The sequence below is a fragment of the Magnolia sinica genome, chromosome 18, assembly GCF_029962835.1.
Source record: "Magnolia sinica isolate HGM2019 chromosome 18, MsV1, whole genome shotgun sequence".
NCBI lineage: Eukaryota > Viridiplantae > Streptophyta > Magnoliopsida > Magnoliales > Magnoliaceae > Magnolia > Magnolia sinica.
The window spans coordinates 12,518,072-12,539,029 of NC_080590.1; the positions used below are offsets into that span (position 1 = coordinate 12,518,072).

General features: G+C 39.2%; 1 protein-coding gene across 2 annotated transcripts; it reads right to left on the bottom strand.

Annotated features, from left to right (window-relative positions):
- Positions 1-347: 347 nt before the first annotated feature.
- On the bottom strand, positions 348-19,970 carry LOC131234005 (vesicle-associated protein 1-3-like). Of its 2 annotated transcripts, XM_058230951.1 has the most exons (8): positions 19,566-19,965; positions 19,294-19,364; positions 18,534-18,615; positions 18,299-18,414; positions 18,043-18,204; positions 17,692-17,730; positions 4,096-4,173; positions 348-611 (listed from the first exon to the last, which is right to left on the bottom strand). In XM_058230951.1, exons 1-8 carry the CDS (start codon positions 19,615-19,617, stop codon positions 504-506), a joined length of 708 nt encoding a protein of 235 aa, XP_058086934.1. In that variant the 5' UTR covers positions 19,618-19,965; the 3' UTR covers positions 348-503. The 2 variants fall into 2 exon arrangements, with proteins under 2 accessions (XP_058086934.1, XP_058086935.1); XM_058230952.1 differs by lacking the exon at positions 4,096-4,173 and having other exon boundaries at positions 19,566-19,970.
- Between the last annotated feature and the right edge of the window lie 988 nt (positions 19,971-20,958).

The window sequence follows — 20,958 nt, forward strand, 5'->3', positions numbered from 1 at the left end:
CGTGCGAGATGGAGGTTTTGGAAATAATGCTTAGTTCTGCCTGACAAAGATAGACAAATTTGCTCTACAGGTGGGCCACAATATTCAAACTAAATTGACGGTTAAAATTTTCTTTCTAGCTGTATGCTGAGTCAACATCAGGTTCTTTATGCCAGAAGATATAAAAATTAAATTACACGGCACCTAATGAAAAAGCCCACATCTCACACACCTAATGTGACATGTGCCTGTGTTGAATTAGCAAACCTACGGTAAATCATACATATGGAGTGCTGATAAGCTCCTATCGGTGGAACTGATGGAGCCCACCACCCCTACGGAGAGCAACACAAATTAGATTAGATTCATTCTGATGAAATAATCATTTTCTTATGAGGGTCAGATCCATAATCACAAAGAAACATACATAAAAATCAATTAACATTTTTTCTCAACTAATAAGAAGAGAGGTTTTTTTGGAAGTTGTAATGTGGACCACTTGCATCAATTAATTCTCTCTCCATTCACATCTTAATAAAGTAGCCAACCAGGATGCCCAGGAGACCAATCAGAACCACAAACATGAATGAGCTGCCACCTTGGCTTTTGCTGGCCTCTTTCCTTAGCAGCTCCTGCACAAGAAAAATATAAATACACAATTCAAGGAAATATGAGAAAATATGATAAGAGATTTCCAATTCAGAAGTTTATATGAGTGTTATCAAACAGCAGTTCAAGCTTGTGGGAATGTCATTCTATGCCGATGTCAAATAAGAATAAGACCATTCCAGGAAAAAAAAAGACGTGAAAATGTTATACAGCGTCATCATCATCTTGCCTTTCTCCCAGCAATTAGCGGTCAGCCCAGCGATTAGGGGTCAGCGCTTAAATGGTAAATTGCTTAAAGTTGTACGACTGGCTCCCCACAGATCAGCATTTTATTATTTACCGAGTGCTGGGGAACTGTCCATGGCAGAAGCTCACATTTGACAACACTAGCATGCCAACATGGTGGACCAATACTGAGATCTGATCACCTGCAGGAAGGGCACCACAGCTTCTGGTGCCCAACATGCCACTTGAGTAGGCAACCAATACCATTAAAACAGCAGGCCTGACCATGAAGATTACTTTCCAACAAATCAGGCAGGTCTGATCACCAGGTGGACCACACCATTGGAATCAGTAGACAACCAACGGTCTTGACTAAACAGACAGGCGTGGCCCACATTGTGAGTAGATCAGTCAGTCTGATATTAGAGAAGGGTGATCTTCACAGTGGACCTACCATTTTCATGATTCTAATTTCCTTGGCATTTTGGCAAGGAATGGTATGGTGCAACAAGTCGTGGTCTCATTACCTGTAGGTTACCAATTCCCCCAAATACCGACCCCAGAACAATTAATACACACGCCTCCCTAAGGGCAAGCAAGCAGAGGAGGGAAATGGAAGGGGAGTTTTCACCCCACATGGATGAGTTGACAAATGAAGTGCAGTATTGTAATGGGAATAAGAAAGCAAAGTCACATCATCTGTTTGAGAAACATAAAAAGTGAAAGTTATCGATTTCTTTTCCTCAGCAAGGGAATAAAACTATTTTTTCCAAAAACTCATCGAGGGCCTTTTTTTTGTTGTTGTTGAGGAATTTCCATAAGGGCTTTCCCTTTGCAAGGATTGCAACTCAAACACTAGAAAATGCGAAGGAAAAGCATTTTCCAGAACTTCTCTATAGCAAAACAAGTGTAAAAGGTTTCATTCCCCTAGCGCTGATTTCAGTTTACCATCTGCTTATGTCACACTTTTTCTATTCCTTGCCTTCCTCTAGTTTATCCCCAATCCAAACATGCCCTTAAGATTGTCCTAACCAATACAATCACCATTGCTTGATTTTCTGCTTTGGCATTTGAACTGTCTTCTCCCAAGATTACCCTGCCCGAACTAGATTTTCCCTTGTTTTGATCTCCCAATCTGCATCTATATCTATATGTGAGAACAATATTGCAATGAGTGCATTTCTTGTAGACCATTACTAATAGTGTGTCCAGCTTCCAAGGAGAATTTTCTCAAGACTGGAAAATTAGAGTAAGATAACACAATCATCAAATGCCTTTATATCTAGTTGAATCTTGTAGAAGAACGCTTTATTCAGCTCCCGATTCCACAGAATGGAAACTAATTATAATGATGCTACACTCTATGCAACTCCACCAGGTAGGGACGAGCCAGCCAATTCCAACCAGGGTAAAGGAGGGTTGGTGTCTGGTAGGCAGATGGTCATTGAATTTTTTTGCCAAGCAATCTAGAAAATTAATCCGACCCCAAATAACAGGGACCAAGCTATGATGATGAAAATGACAATTAGAACCCTATGATGATACAGGCAATCAAGCATAGAAAATCATGCCGGAAGTTGTGAATATGAAAGAATCAAGACATAGTAATAGATGCATGCACAATTAATAGAAAGCAGAAAGCATCAAGCAAATAATGCAGTGAGTAGAGCTTCAGGTGAGTCCACAAGCATGTTGGGGCAGCCCAAGTATATGCCACCACTTGTGCTAGCAAGGCACATAGGTACAGATCCCATCCATGCATCATGAGGGTCCCATTATGCTGAAGTCCTGGCTAATGAATCACGTTGGACCATTAATCAGGTGGGCACAGTTTATGAAACAAATGTATGGCTGCAAAATACTTGCTTGAAGTTTCTAAGTCGCCTGCCTGTTTCTAATATCATGGCGCAACTAATGAGTGGACCAACCTGAATTTTGGTTGAGAAAATCTAGATGCAGACTTGGGGGCATGGATATATTGGACTGCTCAGATATATTGCACCTGGTTGCCACTCTGTCACACATGGTGGCATGCATATGCTATGCCTAGTGCATACATGTGGGTTTAGCAAACCTCCAGTGAATAACACTAGAATTCATGAGGAAAATTGAGGCAGGAGAAAGATTTGAGTGGGCAATGAGAAAAGTTGCCTGAAATTTAATTGACAATAGGACACCACAAAGAAAATTAAAGTATCTGGGAGTTAACAGCCTTAGCCCTGGGACCAATAGGAAAAAAATAGAATTCCTTAAGGCTTGTATGGGCACCAATTAAAAATGAGTTCCAACTCATTTTAGTTGATCATAATTATGTATTGCAGATCATATTCCTATTTGGAATATTAAAGAAAACCATGATAACCCACAATCATGATCTCTTATCTATAAATACAACAAGGTATTCCGTATCAGTAATGGTGGCCGTAATGGTCACCACCGTTACCGATACGGGTGTTGGCCGTAATGGCCTATATGGAGGCATAACAACCATTACGACCCTCATAACGGTTGGCTTTTTTTTTTTTTTTTTGACCAAACAATTCTGAAAAAAGTATTTAGAAAATCCAAAATAATATAAATATTCCAAATATGTATTCATTTTTTATTTTGAACATGTTTATGGTAGTGTAACAGTCCACCCTTTGGTGAGAGTGTTGTAACTGGTTGTCTAGTGAATTTATGAACATGGTTATGTGCTTCTAATATTTACACATCACAATCAAGCATTAGAACTAGAAATCGGAGAAGAAAAAAATGCGTAAATACCACTTTTTCTATTTTAAAAAAAAAAAAATTTACCCTTGGAGCTTCTATTCACCCAAATCACTTCAATTTATGGTTTTAATTCTAAAAACTATAGGGAGAGTGGTCGAAATCTATTGCAGAATCATCTAAGAAAGTTTTTGGAATGAGTAAAGTGGAAAAATGAGAAGAAAAAAGGATTTAAATAGAGAGAAAAAAAAAAAAAAAAAAAGTGGCCATTTTTTTACCATTACGAGGGTAACGGTTGTTATGCCCTGTGACGGCCATTATGGCTCTCGTAATGGCCGATACGGTCCCCAAAAACAATTGTCCCGTTTCCTCCCCATATCACGTAATGGTCTTTGCCACTACCTATACGTATCGACCTTTACGGCCATATCATAACGGATATGGAACACCTTGAAATACAATTAACTAAAATGAAATGTGATTAACTAAAATGAGATGAAGGCACCTAAACAGACCCTTATTTTAATGAGGCTAATGAAGTTGAGAAGCAGGAGAAATTTAAACCAATACCAGTTCTTGCTGCAGTTTCTGATTTCGTTGAATGGCATTAGTTTTCTCCTCAGTCAACTTGGAAATCATAGAGAATGCCTGATGAATAAGAAGTCATTTTGATATCCAAACAGCAAACTTGTGGAGAACAGAGATCTAATGGTATAACATCAAAAAGTTCAATAAGCCATTAGGGGTAGAATATTATATGAAGTTATGAACAGCAACTAATATTGAATAGTGCCAGAATTCTTTTGGATCTTTTATTTGAGTAAAATTTCCCAGTCCATCCACACATCAATTCTTTATGAATGATTATTTTTTAATCAGCAATTTAGACCACTTCTAATTTTCAAATCCTACCTAAAGCACAATAAAAAACCAACAAGGTATAAACTTGGTTAGAATAGAAATACAACAGCCAAGCAGATGGATAAGACAATATAATAAAATTGCTTTGTAAACAGGTAGTAAAAGCTTACACTGATGACGTGTCAGGTGTCTGCTTTGACTAGAGAGGAATTACATGATACTCCCCCCCAGAGGATATGGATAGTATATACTTGCATTATCAGCTTCTACAGGCAGCGCCTATGGTATAGTGATCTGGGTTGGTCTGATGAGACCCAGCGCAGATGAAGCATGGATCAGAAATATGGCCAGATTAGATAACCATAGCCACCAATATTGGGACCTTTTTCAATTGAAGCTGTAGTTCTCTTCTTGACCATCGATTTGATGACCATAGATCGAAAGGTTAGGTCATCCTATCGAGGGGATTTTTGGCGTATGGTCCTTCCATAGTGGGACCCAAAAGACAATGGTCTAGATCTCTAATATCACCAGTACAAACTGAAAGGCTGAGTAGGTTGATGAGCATATGATTTTGTGGACTGCGTAGATCATTGCTTCTCATTCTTCTTTTTCATCTTTAGTCTTTCAATTGTTGGTGAACTGAGTTTAAACCTCCTAAATCTCCACAGTTGGTACAAAACGGAATTCCATAAGTACATATAGTCCTCAAGCAATGAAGCCTAAAAGTGGATGGGTATGGAATTATGGATGCTTGTCTCATACTATTCACTGTTCAAATGGAGTTAGAACACCAATTAAAATACGAGTTACATATTGCTTACAATCTACAACAATTTAACTTATTAGCTGGAGACTCGTAGTCATCCCACAAGTCTCACAAAATGAAGACATGGAAGTAGGCCTCATTAAAAGTTTTAGCAATTAAAGAAATAATGATGCATTGAAATGGTAGATTCTTTAGAGCTGTCAGTGAATAGCTCATTTCAACAGAGGATAATGTGTCTCTCAATCACAGAGAATGAAGATGAGATCAAGCCATAAAATGGCACCACTCAGCAATAGCTTAGCTGCAAACAGTGAGTCAAGTTTTTTCACTCAACACGCAAGTGCTGCAATTTCAGAAGCTAAGAAGCGTCTTGTCTCTCAATGAGAGTGCTCCTTTTTTGTAACTTGAAAATCCCAATTACAACCCAACCAAGGTATCTCAAAACGGTTAGATACCGGCCATTATGTAACAGTAACAGTGGTAACCATTACGCATTAGGGGGTCGTAACAGCCGTTACAGAAAAAAATGGCCCGTAGTGGCTGTAACGGTCCATTACAGGGCCAAAATAGAATTATAATTTTTTTTAAGCTGTAACAGCCGTTACAGGGGTCATGACAGCTGTTGCGGCCCATATCATAGTGGTAACAGCGGTGGCTGTTATGACCACCATTACCATTATGGAATACCTTGAACACAAGACATCATCTACCAATAGAAACAAATCAGAGTTTAACCTAAACAATGAGAATCATCCTAACGTCTAACAACCAATGAGAAATAAGTTCTCAAATCTAACAACACTTGAGATTTTAGCTCACACCTAACATACTAGAAAATCATGATAGCAGAGCTGAAAAACAGGAGCAGCTAGACTACTGGTACTTCCAAATTTACATGGAGTGCTGGGTCACATGAACTCCTAGAGACTCATGCAGACACACATCCTATGTCAACATGTGGCCCACCTGCATCAAATCTGGTGGGATCCACCATGCAACAGTCATTGTTCAATACTACAGGAATCATGTCACAGACAAACATGTGTCCACAAAAATCAACTGTCACTCAAACGGTATCGTAATTAGGTAATCTTTGTCTCATGGGAAAGCTAACTCAATAGACTTTCAAAATTTATCAACGTCATATCATTTCGACATCACTTGACACCTAGAAGGTGGGTAGCAAGTTTCTAGATGCATCCTAGACAGACAATTGAGCCGTGGTGCCCACTGGCTTTGATATGGGACTAGTTGGGGCTGAAATGTAATCATAAGCATATTGTGCCGTAATGGCCGTGACTGGGCCATAAAGGCTGTTACGCAAATAATGCAAATCCCAAAAGTGAAGCAAATAGATCAATAAGAAAGAAAGAGATTGTTGGAAAAAAAAAAAACCCCAACAATCCTCTGCGAATATCCTCGTTTGTAGCACGTCTTCTTTGACTTCGGTGGCAGTTGATGGTGGAGACCTATACGCCTAACGGGTAGCTGATGCATAATACGGTCTTGAAACACACAACATCTTTTCCTTTGCTTCTTGTTAGTCCTCCACATTCTAGATGTCGATTGTAGCCCCTTAGTCATAGTTGGCTTCCAATTTGCATACCTTGATTGATGTAGAAATGGTATTATTGTGTTGACTTCTATAGAGTTGGCTACTATGATTGTAGCACCATCCATCTCTTTGACCATCGGATCATTCATATTTGTTAATCCTTCAGTCTTTTCAATTGGATCATCCATCAGCTAATCTTTTGGTTTTACTTGAATTTTCTCCAATATGACCATTTGATCCATCAACCAATCCAAAGGAGGACTCCTTTTGAGTTGCCACACTATCTATAACCGCATCATTCCTTGGAACGCTAGATAAAACAAATTGAAGCCCATAAAGTTTTTCATGTCCAATCAAAAGCTCAAAGCAAGTTCTCACAAACTCCTTGAGTTCCTTGAATTCTTTTGCAATATCTTCCATGAATGCTTTAATATCGTTATTGACCTCCTGCAAGTTCTCCTTCCGCATCTTTTGAATATTCTTAGGCGTAACTGACATTTCCATGCGATATGATGCTTTTGAATAACTGATATGTGGGGAGGGGCGTTGAAAGGAATCACCATAAGGCACATGAAAATGGGTATGACTCAAGGTGATATGAATGACGATCATGATCATCGAAGTAACTCATATGAGAATAGTGCAATGGATATGGAAAGGCATGGGAATCCGAATAGGGATAATTTTACGACACCTGAGAACATCTTTCTATCCATAACATCTTTTTTTTTTCTGCGGTTTCCCAATAATAGAACTTGCTCTAATACCAATTTAATGCAAATCCCGAAAGGGAAAGCAAATATATCAATAAGAGAAGAAAGAGATTGCGGGAAAAGACCCAACAATCCTTGAGCCGAATGCTAGAAATCACAAATGCAAGACTGTGAGCAAGCTCAATAGTTCTCTAGTCTTCGACGATCCAAACCACCCCAACACTAAGCCCAACGTCCAAAGTTCCAAACACTATTGCATAAGCAGCCATCCATCCATTGATCTAACCCGTTCTTCCAAGCGCGTCTTCCAAGACCGGCCAACCATCAAAATCAGGACCTGCTAGCTGTCCACCATGTATGTGAGTCATCAAATCCAAAATCGTCCATCACCCAGGACTTCCAACCCATTTATTTACCGTATGACCAACATGTATAAGCCATTCATTAAGATCCAACCATCCATCAGGACCATCACCATGCTCCACACATGTACGTGACTTAGGAAGATCAAGGGTAGAGAGAGGTGAGGTAATGTTGATATCCTAGAGTGGGTCAGGCTCTATGGCTTAGTGGTAAGTGACTCTGTTTCAAAATTGAGATCATGGGATCGAGAGCCCATGTGATGTGGGTGTGGGTGTGAGTCTGTGTGGTGGGGGTGTGTGTGAAAAAAAAAAAAAAGATGTCCTAGATTGAGAGACATGATATGGTGGGTGCACATGTGGAGTCCATCCCCACATGCACACACATCATGTGTCTAACAGAGTGCGAAAAGTTGTGAGGAGCCGTGTGATAATAGAGGTGTTGAGGTCATGAGAGTCCTGAGGTCTCATGGAGAGTGATGATTTCTTTTCCTTTTTTTTTCTAAAGAGGTGTGTTGGAGGTGTCTAGTGAAGTAGGGGCAGAGAGACCCTTTTGTGTATATAGAAAATGTAAGGGGCCCACGCGAGGTTTGTACAAACGAGGTAAGAGGGAAGTGATTTCAGGAGCCTCCACATGTGGGGTATGAACGTAAATCTGATGGGAAAGAGAGGGGCTTTCACATGCACACATCTAGCCGTCCAAAATCAACCGTCATCAAGTCACCAGACAAAGTACACACTCTGGCCAAAAAAATAGAAAACAATACACTTTGGCCACCACCTATCTAGTAGGTATGTCCATCCGTCAACCTTGGGAATTCAAGATCATTAATATCAAATCCATGAAAGACGACCATTTTGGACAGCCTAACCCAAGATGTAAACCGTCCATCATATGGACCACCTGATTGAACATCTAGTGAATGATATCCCAAAACCTAGAAAACCCCACACATCGTCTAGAAATTCCATAGCAAGCAGCAGCGTAAGATGAACCGAGGTAGAACCGGTCAGATGGAAACTTTCAGCGTAGGGATGAAGACTCCTTGTTTAAGTCCTAATTTGAACTGCGAGGGGATGAATGACCCAGCCACAATTATGGGAGCAGCGGTCTACCAATCTGGAACAATCCAAACTTTGATCCGTACCATTCAATTCAAGCCATGACACCCCTCAACCATTCATCCTCTACATCCAGCCACCATCAAATCTAATATCCATTCATCTGATCCAAACAATCCAGCCATCTTGTCGTTCGTCCAAAACAACCCAGTCATCCATTTACTCAAGCCATCTGTTGATCCCGACCATACACATCATTTGCAACACTTTAGACGCACATGCGTAGCCATAAGAAGCAGAATCACATTGCTTGTGTAAGTGTCCTAGGAGGCAGGGAGCGAGAAGGGGTGTTGATTACGTCGCATTAGGAGAAAGAGAAGGGTAGCATGAGTGAACAGGAGTTTAGGGTGTGAGAGGTGTATCCCTCTTGGGTGAGTAATGTGACATAGTGGGGGTGTAGGGGAAGTGGCACATTCCTTTTAAAAGGGTTGTGAGTGGGTCTTGAGAGGTGGTAATGTGAGGGGGTATCACGTTGAAATTCTTTTAAGGGCTGGTAACGGCAGTTTGCTGTGAATGTTGTGATGTGAGGGTCGAAAATATTGCTTAGAATTGGTCCAGCAATGCTGGAACCGGTGGTATAGATCGTTGACTAGCCATGGACTCCGGAAAATCTTAGAGAGAGACAGAAGGAGAATGAGAGAATGTGAAGATGGAGGGGAAGTTCCAGTCTAGAGTTTTCATAAAACTCATTCTTTAATTCTACAAATCAGAGGTGTCTCATACAATTTTTCATGTTATTGGTTGATTTTATTCGTTTAAGTCATAAAGGAGATATTTGTGTTTACAAATCATTATCTCATACTCTTTTATTTCTTGCACTCTTATAGAAATGTCGAAATCATGTTTTTAAATGTGTTGAGATTATGGAAACTCATGCAAATCTCGAAACCTAGAACTATGGGATGAATGTTTGAAGATCGATATCCCATAAGCCTAAGAATTGAAGTCTCGATGTTAGATTGTGAACAAATGTAAACGGAAGGGTTTCTTCGTGAATTCTCTGGAAGTCCATGTGCTTATGTTTCAATATATTTTAAAAGTATGAGAAATCAGATGAAGAACCGATTGAATAGATCTCTACATTCGTTATTTCAAGATTCTAAGTTATGGTGCCTGGTTGTGTCAAAATTATAACTGAGGGGTCTTTTTGTAATATAGTTGTGAAATGAAGGTTAAAACTATAAACTGTTAATCCTAATCAGATCATGATACAACAGGCAAGAAACTCCAAATTTCGCTTGGAAGACTACTAGAGATCCTATTCTATTATGCAGTGTTGTCATATGCAATCGCATATGCCATTTTCGGAGCATATATCGCATATGCCATAGTGGCATATGCAGTTTTATGCCATGGCATATGCGATGATTTATGCAATTATGCGATTGCATATGCGATTATGCCATCACTTATGTGATGAAAAAAAGTAAATTTTTGGGGGGTTGTGCGATGGCATATGCAATGATGAGGACATCCGAGCACCTTAGAAAGTATACCAGAGGAGGAGGAAGAGATCAGTTCCAGTTTCACTTTGGCTTGGTGACCACTACATGAGCCTAGGTGGACCACATTGAAGACCCCACGTGCATGATCGTGCATCTTGCATCTTTGAAGACCCTACAATATGAAGATGCATGTGGGTTGCTTATTGAGGAGTTTGCCCCGTTGGATTGCGAGGACATGTCGAACGAACAGTTGGATCTTGAAGACGCTTTGATCGAACAATTGGATCTTGAGGATGCTTTGATCGAACAGTTGGATCATTGTGATCTTTGATCACATAGATTGTAGACTTTAGGATGTTTTAGATTTATTTCTTTTATTTAGTTGATTATTCATGTTGGATTTATTTTGATATTTTGTTGACATTAGGGGGTTAAGAACAAATGTTATTTCACTGAGCATCCTTATGTGAGGATTTTCATCTGAGAGTGCCTTCTTGTAAAAAGTCCATTTTGAGACTATACAAGGCTTGGACGTCCAGCCCTAGCCCATTATTGAATGTTTTGAATATTTAAAATAAATAAACAAATAAACTCTCTCTTGCTTTGAGATAGAAAAGTTGTGAGGCCTAATCTATCCTCTTGTGAATGGAGATTGATGGTGTGATGCCAAGGTGTGAAGCCTAATCTATCCTCTTTGTTTCTCTTTGAAAATGTATTTCTCTCTTATCTTTCTCATCTTCTTCTCAAATCCTTCTTTTCTTCCACTTTTCTTCTCCAAACCCTAAATCCCTTTACTCTTTCCTTCTAAACCTAAACCCATTGCCCCAAACCCAACCCATCACCATTAGCCCAAACCCATCTTCAATTTCTTCAATTCTTCTTCCTATCTATTAAACCCTAACCTAAAACTCTAATTCCTTTCAAATCCCTAACCTTACATACCCAAACCCTAACACTAGAGAGATCAAATTAGCCCCTTTAAATTAAGCCTAAGCCTATGCTGAACTGGAAGTTCTACCTTCCATTGATCCTTTGAAATTCATGTTTTATATGGTTTAGTTTATTATGGGATTGTGATTTAGCTTGAAATATGAATTTTATTGTTTATTTGATTTCTTAAATTTGTAGTAGGTTAGTATATTTTATACTTTGAATTGCTCTATAATCTGTTTATAATTTCTTTTCATCATATTTAGTCTAGGTCACATGTCCTTCATCATGCGATTATGCGATCGCCTATGCACACAGGCCCCTTACAATCGCTTATGCTATTTGACAACAATGCTATTATGTTAGATATTCAATTAGCTACACTACAACCCCAAAATGGGTCAAATCGGGAATTTTTACGTAATTTTTCTAAACCTCCAGATTTGATGTTTTATTCCCTTGTGCATAGATACATTACTGGAAATTTATGATAAAAAAGTAGAATGGTTGAACTGGTGCTCCGGAAAGCATATTGGCATTACAATACAAAACTATGTTGAATATATGGCATATCATGGATTACGTGATACATTGGAAAGTATGATGGGATGTTGGAAAATCTTAGATAAGATGTTTGAATAGAAATGGTAATCAAGTATTGAATTTATTGGATCTCTACCATATAGCCCTTTGGACGAGTGAGTATGTGTGCAAAAGGTTCCCATTGCCATGCCAAGGGTGCATTTTGAATGGGCAAGCGACATACAAAAGGTTTCCATTGTCAAACTAGATAGAAGATATTAAATGTTATCACCAATGAACCTTTTGGATGGGTGAGTGCGTATGCAAAAGATTCCCATTGCCAAGCAAAGAGTGTCCTTTGGATGAGTGAGCAACGTATAAAATGTTCCCATTGCCAGGCGAGGTGATGCATTGGAAAAAGGAGGCCACCCGAAATAAATTAACCTTGGAATTGTAATGTTTAATTGTGATAATATAAATGTGTTAATTCTTCATAATCTATAAATCATGCATGTATCTACAAGCTTGAATGATTGAATCTAATCTCATTTCTTATATTTGTATTTGCTTCTACAAATCTCTGTTTTACTTGATTTTGAATGTTTTTCCTACGTGATAAATTGCATGAGATTATCTTGCTAAGCTTTATAAGCTCACCCTCTATTGTGGATACCAAATAACAGGATGCAGTCTAGTCGAGAAGTGAAGGGAAGCAAAGACCCAGAAGTCTGTCTAGTGTTAGGTTTATCTCTCAATTTGTATCTATTGTGTGAAAGAAAGAAAAAAAGGTGCAATGGAAGTTTATATGAGAGTCAAGATTTTTGAAATTACGTTTAAATAATTGTTGTATTTATGGAATGTGATTGGTTAATGTGTGATATTCATGAAGTTGTGCTTATGAATTGCTTAATTTATAAATCACTGCCTAGAATTCAGAGTCGGGCCTATCCAACTTGAGTACAACATTTTGGGCGTGACAAGTCGTAACGGTCGTTACAGAAAAAATGACCCGTAACGGCCGCTACAACCCCCATAGCAGCCCAATACACCCCCTGTACAGGCCGTAACAGTCCATTATGGGGTTGATACAGGTTTTTTGGATTTTTTTTAAATTTAAAAAAAAAATAAAAAATAAAATAAAATAAAATAAACAACGTAATAGCCATAATAGTGTGCATGGATTCATGGGCCACCTCATGATAACCTTCATCATGAAATCCGTTGGATATGTCACGTCCCGAAATTCGAGTACCGAGTATGCACCCTCACACCCGAGTTCCAAACCGCAACTTGTACACTAAGTGTACTTAATCACTTAAATACATTAACACAGAAGCATTAATCTGACCTTATCAATATGGATTCCAGGTTCCATCCAATATCACATACCATACATCAAAATCCAACACTCATTTAATTCAACTACCTTAAATTTAACTAAGGACATTCTCATTCGGAGTCTTAATCAAATTATAAATGTCAAATAATTAATTCAACCACTAATAAAATCATGTCTAACACATTCTAAAGAACCAAAAAATATCCTAAGAACATCAAATACAGACAATAAGGATAATCATAGCTGGTCCAAAGCAGCAACGTCTTCCATTGTCGAGTAGGGCCACGTATCCCATGGGACCTTTTCTAGCTCGACTACGTCTTCCTATTCTTGAGCCATTGGCTCGCCCTCAATCATATCTGTACGGTTTTACATCAATACAGGGTAAGCTAGCCAGGCATAATGAGAAGTCCAAATATGGTTCTTCACATAAAATTAGAATAGAGTAATAATAATCATATACAATGTAAGTTCATAAAGAAATGCAAACGTTATGTAATGCGTGAATGCATGAATGCATCAAGTGAGAATTCATCTACTTGCTTGAGTTGGAAACCCGTCAACCCGCATCTACCCCTTGACAGGCTTCTACCACTTAGTAGGCATGGGCAAGGCCTGCATCTACTCCTCGAGTAGGCTTCCACTAATATAGTGGGTTTTTTGTAACAATTCTACCAGGTATACCATCCAAAGAGGTCCTCCAGGAATTCAGCACGTGTTGTGCATGCAAATGATGGATGCACAAGCACATCAAGTAGTCGTGAATAATATATTATATGACCGTTCCCATTGTGAATGATATATCATATGATCATTCACATTCTCAAATTTGAATCATTGTAGTTTTCATGCTAACTGATAACATCATCACACCAATCAATTCATAGTTATATCCATTCATCAAATCAGATCACTAGATGCAATTATAGAAAAAATCAGATCAGAATTTCACCAACACAATAAATCAGATCATTCGCTATACTAGCATATTCAACAAATCACATCATTAATAATACAACAATAAAAATTATAACGATTTAAATTTGAGAATGGGAATGATCATATGATATATCATTCACGACTACTTGATATGCTTGTGCATCAATCATTTGCATGCACAACACGTGCTGAATTCCTAAGGGACCTCCCTGTATAGTATACTTGGTAAAATAGTTACCAAAAGCCAACTGTACTAGTAGAAGCCTACTCGAGGAGTAGATGCAAGCATTGCCCATGCCTACCAAGTGGCAAATGCGGGTTGATAGGTTTCCAACTCAAGCAAGTAGACGAATTCCCACTTGATGCATTCATGCATTCATGCATTACATAACTTTTGCATTTCTTTTTGAACTTATATTGTAAATGATTGTTGTTAGTCTATTCTAATTTGATGCGAAAAACCTTGTCGGAACTTCTCACGAAGTCTGGCAAACTTACCTTGTATTAATGTAAAACCATACAGATATGATTGAGAGTGAGCCAGTGGCTCAAAAACAGGAAGACGTAGCCGAGCCAGAAAAGGAACCACGGGACACGTGGCCCTACTTGACAACAGAAGACGTTGCTGCTTTGGACCAGCCATGATTATCCTTATTGTTTGCATTTGATGTTCTTATGATAAATGTTTTGGACATGATTTTATTAGTGATTGAATTAATTATTTGACATTTATAATTTGATTACGACCCTGAATGGGAATGTCCTTAGTTAAATTTAAGGTAACTGAATTGAATGGATGTTAAATTTTGATGTATGGTATGTGATATATATAAATGATATTGGATTGAACATAGAATCCATATTGATAACATCAGATTAATGTCTCTATATAAATGTATTCAAGTGAAGTACACTTAGTGTACAAGTTGCAGTCCGTAACTTGGGTCTGAGGGTGCACACTTAATACTCGGATTTCAAGGCGTGACAGTCCAGATCACCGTATCGACTTGTAACAGTCTAGATGCTTCACAATTGAGGTAAGGTATATGAGGCCCATAGTTTGTAGTTGGTACGATCCGGGAACATCAAAGATGTGGACCTCATGTGATGCGTTAAAAATATAGGCCTTTGAAGGCTTTGACCACAGCATGTTCAAAAAAATAAGGGCTACGAAAATTTTAGCCCTGATGCAAGCTACATTAAAGGAAGTTGGAACAAACTTTGGTAGAGGTAGTAAGAACAGACTTAGAGGGCCTATGGTTTAACTGAAAATATGGTCCCTGATAGAGTGAAATGGTGGGGTAGGATTCATGTAGCTGACCCCAATTAGTTGGAATAAGGCTTAGATGTGATGATGATAATGCAAGCTGCATTAGGGGATGTGTTATCGAGAACATGGCTAAGGTGGAGATTTTAAGCTGCACACCATATTTGACAATGCTTATATATTGCAAAGGAAGGTTCTAGAGGTTCTTCAGTCATGAGCAGCTTTAGCTTTACTTCCAACTGATCCCCCTGCATATAATTGATGGATGCAAAACCATATTTCGATACAGCGGAACCAAACAGAGCCAAAGGAAGCATCTTTCTGTCATTGACAGCCGACGAAGATCCTCACCAGCAATTATCACTAATATAGAGATAATCATGGCACTTACAGACAAGAACATTTTAAGAAAGAGATGGCCACCACAGCCACGTACAAGTTCATAAAGGGCTTGTTTGTTTAACCATTTACCACAGTAATTACTAGTACATGGATAATGATTACTTTTAATCTCTGATTGGAGAGAGATGGAATTCACGAGGTAAATATGCCTCGGGAAACAGGATTGCATTGCAGCAATTAGCTACATAAACTTTGTGGGTCTCATTGTGGTGTATATGTTCGATCCATTTCGTCCATCCATTTTACCAGCTCATTTTACGGCATGAACCCGAAAATGAGGCAGATTGTAAGTTCAGACCACACCGCAGGAAATAGTGGGATAATAACGTCCACTGTTAAAAGCAGAAATTTGTGTAAGGCCCATAATGATGTGTATATGTCATCCAACCTGTTCATAAGGTCAGAAAGACATAGATGAACCATAAACACAATTATCAACTTCATCCAAATCTTTTGTGGCCCCCAAGAAGTTTTCAACAGTAAGTGTGAGCTGATAAAACGATGGACGGTCTGGATCAGACACATACATCATGGTGGGCCCCAATGATTTTACGTATTTCATTCTTCTCCACCTCGATTTTCATGAAACTGTCAATTTCAAAACCCCAGCTTACATGAATTTCTCCCTGTAAATAATTATTACCCATTTGCCTGCATTTACCATGGTAAATGGTGAAACAAACAGGCCGTAATTCAAATAGTTTCATATCATATTTTGGAGTTCTTTAGCCTGCGTTGTAGAAAAACTTAAAAATTTGTGACTTGCTGAGAGAGGCTTCCTTACAAAAGAACCATGGCCTCGAGATGCAGAGCGACCTTCTATTACTAGATGGTGGAAGTTGAAATCTGATGGCAGCAATGCGAATAATCCACGACCAAGAAACTTAAGATGGCATTTAACAGATGACAACAGGTATGTTGTACCATATCAGCTTATTTAGTAGGATATACAGTGCAGAAACAGAAACACGAAAATATAATTTGTAGAACCATGACTATACATATTAATAGGCCATAGAAAAGGAGAGGCATCCTACCAAGACAGCTTGCTGAGCGGGGAGGAACATTGTGATTATTTACAAGAAAATGGCAACTTCAACTATTGCAAGGATCAGTTTTGGCAAACCATTTAAATTCCGAATTCACAAGATATAGGTACACAAGAGGTCACAACTCATATAAGTATAACCATGTTAAAACAATTAGCCATATCACAAGTTGAACTTTTACCCAATTGGCATGATTTGACATAGATTCTAAGTAACCAATAATTCCTGAGGTCAAAAATCGCAGCACATTTGGACGAGGACTTGGGGAAGGGGATCCATTATCTGAGTATTCAACCTTTGATACTCTGGTATGTTTTTTTTTTTCATAAACCTGCTCAGTTTGTGGTCCCTACCACTCATGTTCTCAAAGACATCGAAAGGACAGAAAATAAATTGGATATTAGAAATTAGAGATGGCACTGTTCAAAAAGTTAGAGACACTAAATCACATGGAATGGTTTCAGATTTCCTACTTTAGCTTCCATAAGGTCTTTTTAGTATTTATTTGGACTCGAGTTGTTCTATAATGTTTGGCACCAATCATCATTCATACTGATGATAGCAAATTCTAGAACTTTTAGTCTTTTAGCATGATGGTTGGCTGTAGCTCGACATATCGATCAGAATCAAACCAACAACTATGTGGATAAAAAAGGCAAAGTAAACCAATTGAACAAACATAAAATTTGGATGAAACAGCTAGTCCAACTAATACAGCAAACAATCCTTAACAGTTCATGAAACTGCGTTAACCAGTTTGATTGGCAGGCCGAAGATTTAACCAAAAGAAAGTGGAACATATGTTCTATCACCAGCAATAAGTTCCTATACTGCCAAGGTATAATTATTATTTTTTAAATGCAAACCTCGTAACTGAAAGATATACAGGTTTACCTCTGGATTCTCTTTGTGTTCCCCAGAAGATCTTGATGCCTGAAATTTTAACCATTAAAATAAGTATAATATCTCTACTCTCCATACTCCAAACAACTTTCTAGAGAATTTCAAATCCCAAAATAGTACGACCCATACAATGCAGGGTTTTACATCGGTGTATCTTGCATCATATTGTTCACAACCGACACAGCCCTATATCACCCTGTATGGGGCTGTTTCAGGCCGATACAGGCTGATACAATTCTATCACTGATGAGCAATACCGGTACATATCAGGCTACACATCAAACGATACTTTAAACCTTGATAGAATGGATTTTCAAGGACGGGGGGGGAAGGAATACATACAGCATCTGACAAGGAAGCATTTGGATTTCCATTATCTAGCAACGAGGCCCTGGGAGAAGATCCTTCTTCCGATTCCTCAGGGACTGGCGAGGGGGGATTAGCAGGAATATAAACCACCCTCAATTTGAACTCTTCAACAACCTTTCCATCCTCTTTATTGAACTGAAGAACATGCACCTTGCATCAGTATGAAGCAACAAAAAACCTCTAAAAAGAATCCAACATGAAAAGGCATAGACAGATGAGCTCATCCCACCATTTCAGGGGTTATGTCCTTTACAGTCACAGCATCACTTGCAGCAACACTCTGAAGGAGGAACTTGTCTTTGCATTGCAGATCCGGAGGAGCATCCTTTTGGGCTTGCATCGTAACTAATGATGCAAAAGACAAGTAAGAAACTCAATATGCAAATCAAAAGAAACTAACACAAATATTGATGGTAGAGAATCAAAATAATCCAGTTCTTTACAGCCAACTACTGGAGTTGCACCTGTAACATCGCATGTGGCCCCAGGCAAAACAACACCGGTGTTAGGACGCACACAGTATTTCTTTGGGTTGGTCGTTTTAACCTGAAAAACACAAACAATGGTCAGCAAGCCAATGACAAACGGTCACGATTATCCTATCAAAATCACTTCACCAATGCTGTGACACAGGATCACTAGCACATGTTGCCCCACTGAGGATCACATGTTGAGATGGTAAGGTAATCGGAACAGCCCCACATTCTGAATGCTACACTTCACCAGACACATAAGAAACGTAATCTGAGCAGCTGATTCTGATGATGTGCAACATTGAAAAGAAACCTTCCAGTGGCAAACATTCAACTCCAAAAATCAAAGGTCTCATACTTGAAGCATGATGATTGAACCATAGCACATTTATGATGGCAGTAAGAAGAGGGACGGTTCCAAATCATCAGACCATCTCCGCATGTGGGCCCAAGGGCCAACATGTGATGGCGATCCGGAGCCACAACATAGTCATAACGAAATCTATCCAATCAGTTTGATTTGGGGCTATATTCCATCGGGAACGCAGCCCCGATTTAGGCGATCTGGAGTGAATTAAATGTACAATGAACCCTAACATTTAATCTCAATAACTATCAGAAAAAAAAAAAAAAAAACCGCATTTTCATACTTCTACGAATCCATGTATATAGAGGAAACCACATCTCAACAGAGAATTGTAGAACTTCTTGAATGTGAAATCAAAAATTCGTGAAAAAAAAAAGGAATTACCTTGAAGGCGATATGCTGATCTGTCTTGTTAGTCAATTGCAGAGAACATGAGCTCTGCTTCTTCAATTCAACTTCCCGAGTACAAACCAAAGAAAAGATTCAGACCAACAAAACCACCAAAAAAAACATCGGGGATCGCATCGAATAACAGCTTAATTTGTATCAAACGCACATAGAAATGCAGAACAAAGAAACCCATTTATCATATTCCCTAAAAAAAATTCAATATCATGGATAGAAGAGAGAATTTGAGGAAAAGTTAGAGGGCTTACATGGAAATTTGAGCTCTGTAGGATGGATGCTGAGAAGATCTCCGCTGCTCATGCCTGAAATCACGAAATTCAACCGAAGAAAATACGATTTTGATCTGTTTCTACTCCGACAAAAGAAGAAAAATGGATCTCTCGCTCTCTCTCTCTCTCAGCTTGGAGGTTTGGACGGGCGATCGAGATCGATGAAGAGAGGGGAGGAAGCTAGGGCAGGGATTAGAGATGACGCTGTGAATTTTGAAGCGAGCCACTACAAGGTCCTGATGTGTCCGTTTTGAATACGTGGTCCATGGTTCGGTGATCCGAACCGTTGATCTTAGATCGTGTGATTCTACCTGTTCGATTATGAATGATATTCCGGTCAGTATATGTCTCTCTCCACCGTTTATTTCGGTAGGTAACTGATCGAAGGGTTGGAATCATCTAATAATAATAAAGGGCACCTTTGTTACGTTTGTATTACTGGTACGGGTATCATTTCAAAATGACATCACGTGTACAAAGTAGCGCATCAGAACGGACGCGAAATTCCTGCACGTAGAGAGCCTGTGCACCAAAAGGTATGTGGGCCCACCGTTTTGTCTGTTTGATAAACATCCGGTCCATCCATCAGTTGCGCCAGTTCACAGTGAAGATTTCAGTCAGATTCAAAACTCAAGGAGGCCACGCACGGGAAACGGTCGTGATGGCGATGTCAACGGTTGAAACCTTCGCCGGGCCGGTTCTCACGCGTACCAAGGAAACCCCAATTCCGGTCTTTTTCAATACCAACCGATCCCTTTCAATACTTTGTTGAGCCCAAAAAATTTATGAGGAGTTTGTTTTCCGAGCCCAAGTATAAATTAACTGGAATAGGTTATCATCATCATTTCTGCGGAATTATCACTGCTCAACCACCCTCCATTTCACCTGTCCGGTCAAGACTGTAATAGAATTTGGTGCCAGCTTTTTCAATGACACTGAAATTACTTTCAGTTTTTTTTTTTTTTTCCGAAATACATATAACAATACAATTGTAAGTCCATTCTCTTTCCTCGAGAGTCACCTAACCACCTCTGTTAAGTATGCTTCTCTCATCCTTACTACTAGTGTTTCAAATAGTGTGCGCGACGCGACGGGACGGGCTGGGCTGGGCGTGGGCGTGGGCGCGGGTGCGGGTGCGGGTGCGGGTGCGGTGTGTGTGTACTCGCGTGGGTGTGTGTATGGGTACTCGCAGGACTGTATGTGCGGGAGTGTACTCGCACTTGCGCCTTTTCGTTTTAAACCAGAGAGATGCGTCCCTTCCGGTTGGTCGCACCTGTTGGGTTTAAACCCAACGGACCTAACCTTTTATAAAGGGTGCTTATGCACCACTTCGGAGTCTATATAAAGACAACCGATTCCAGTTTCAAATATA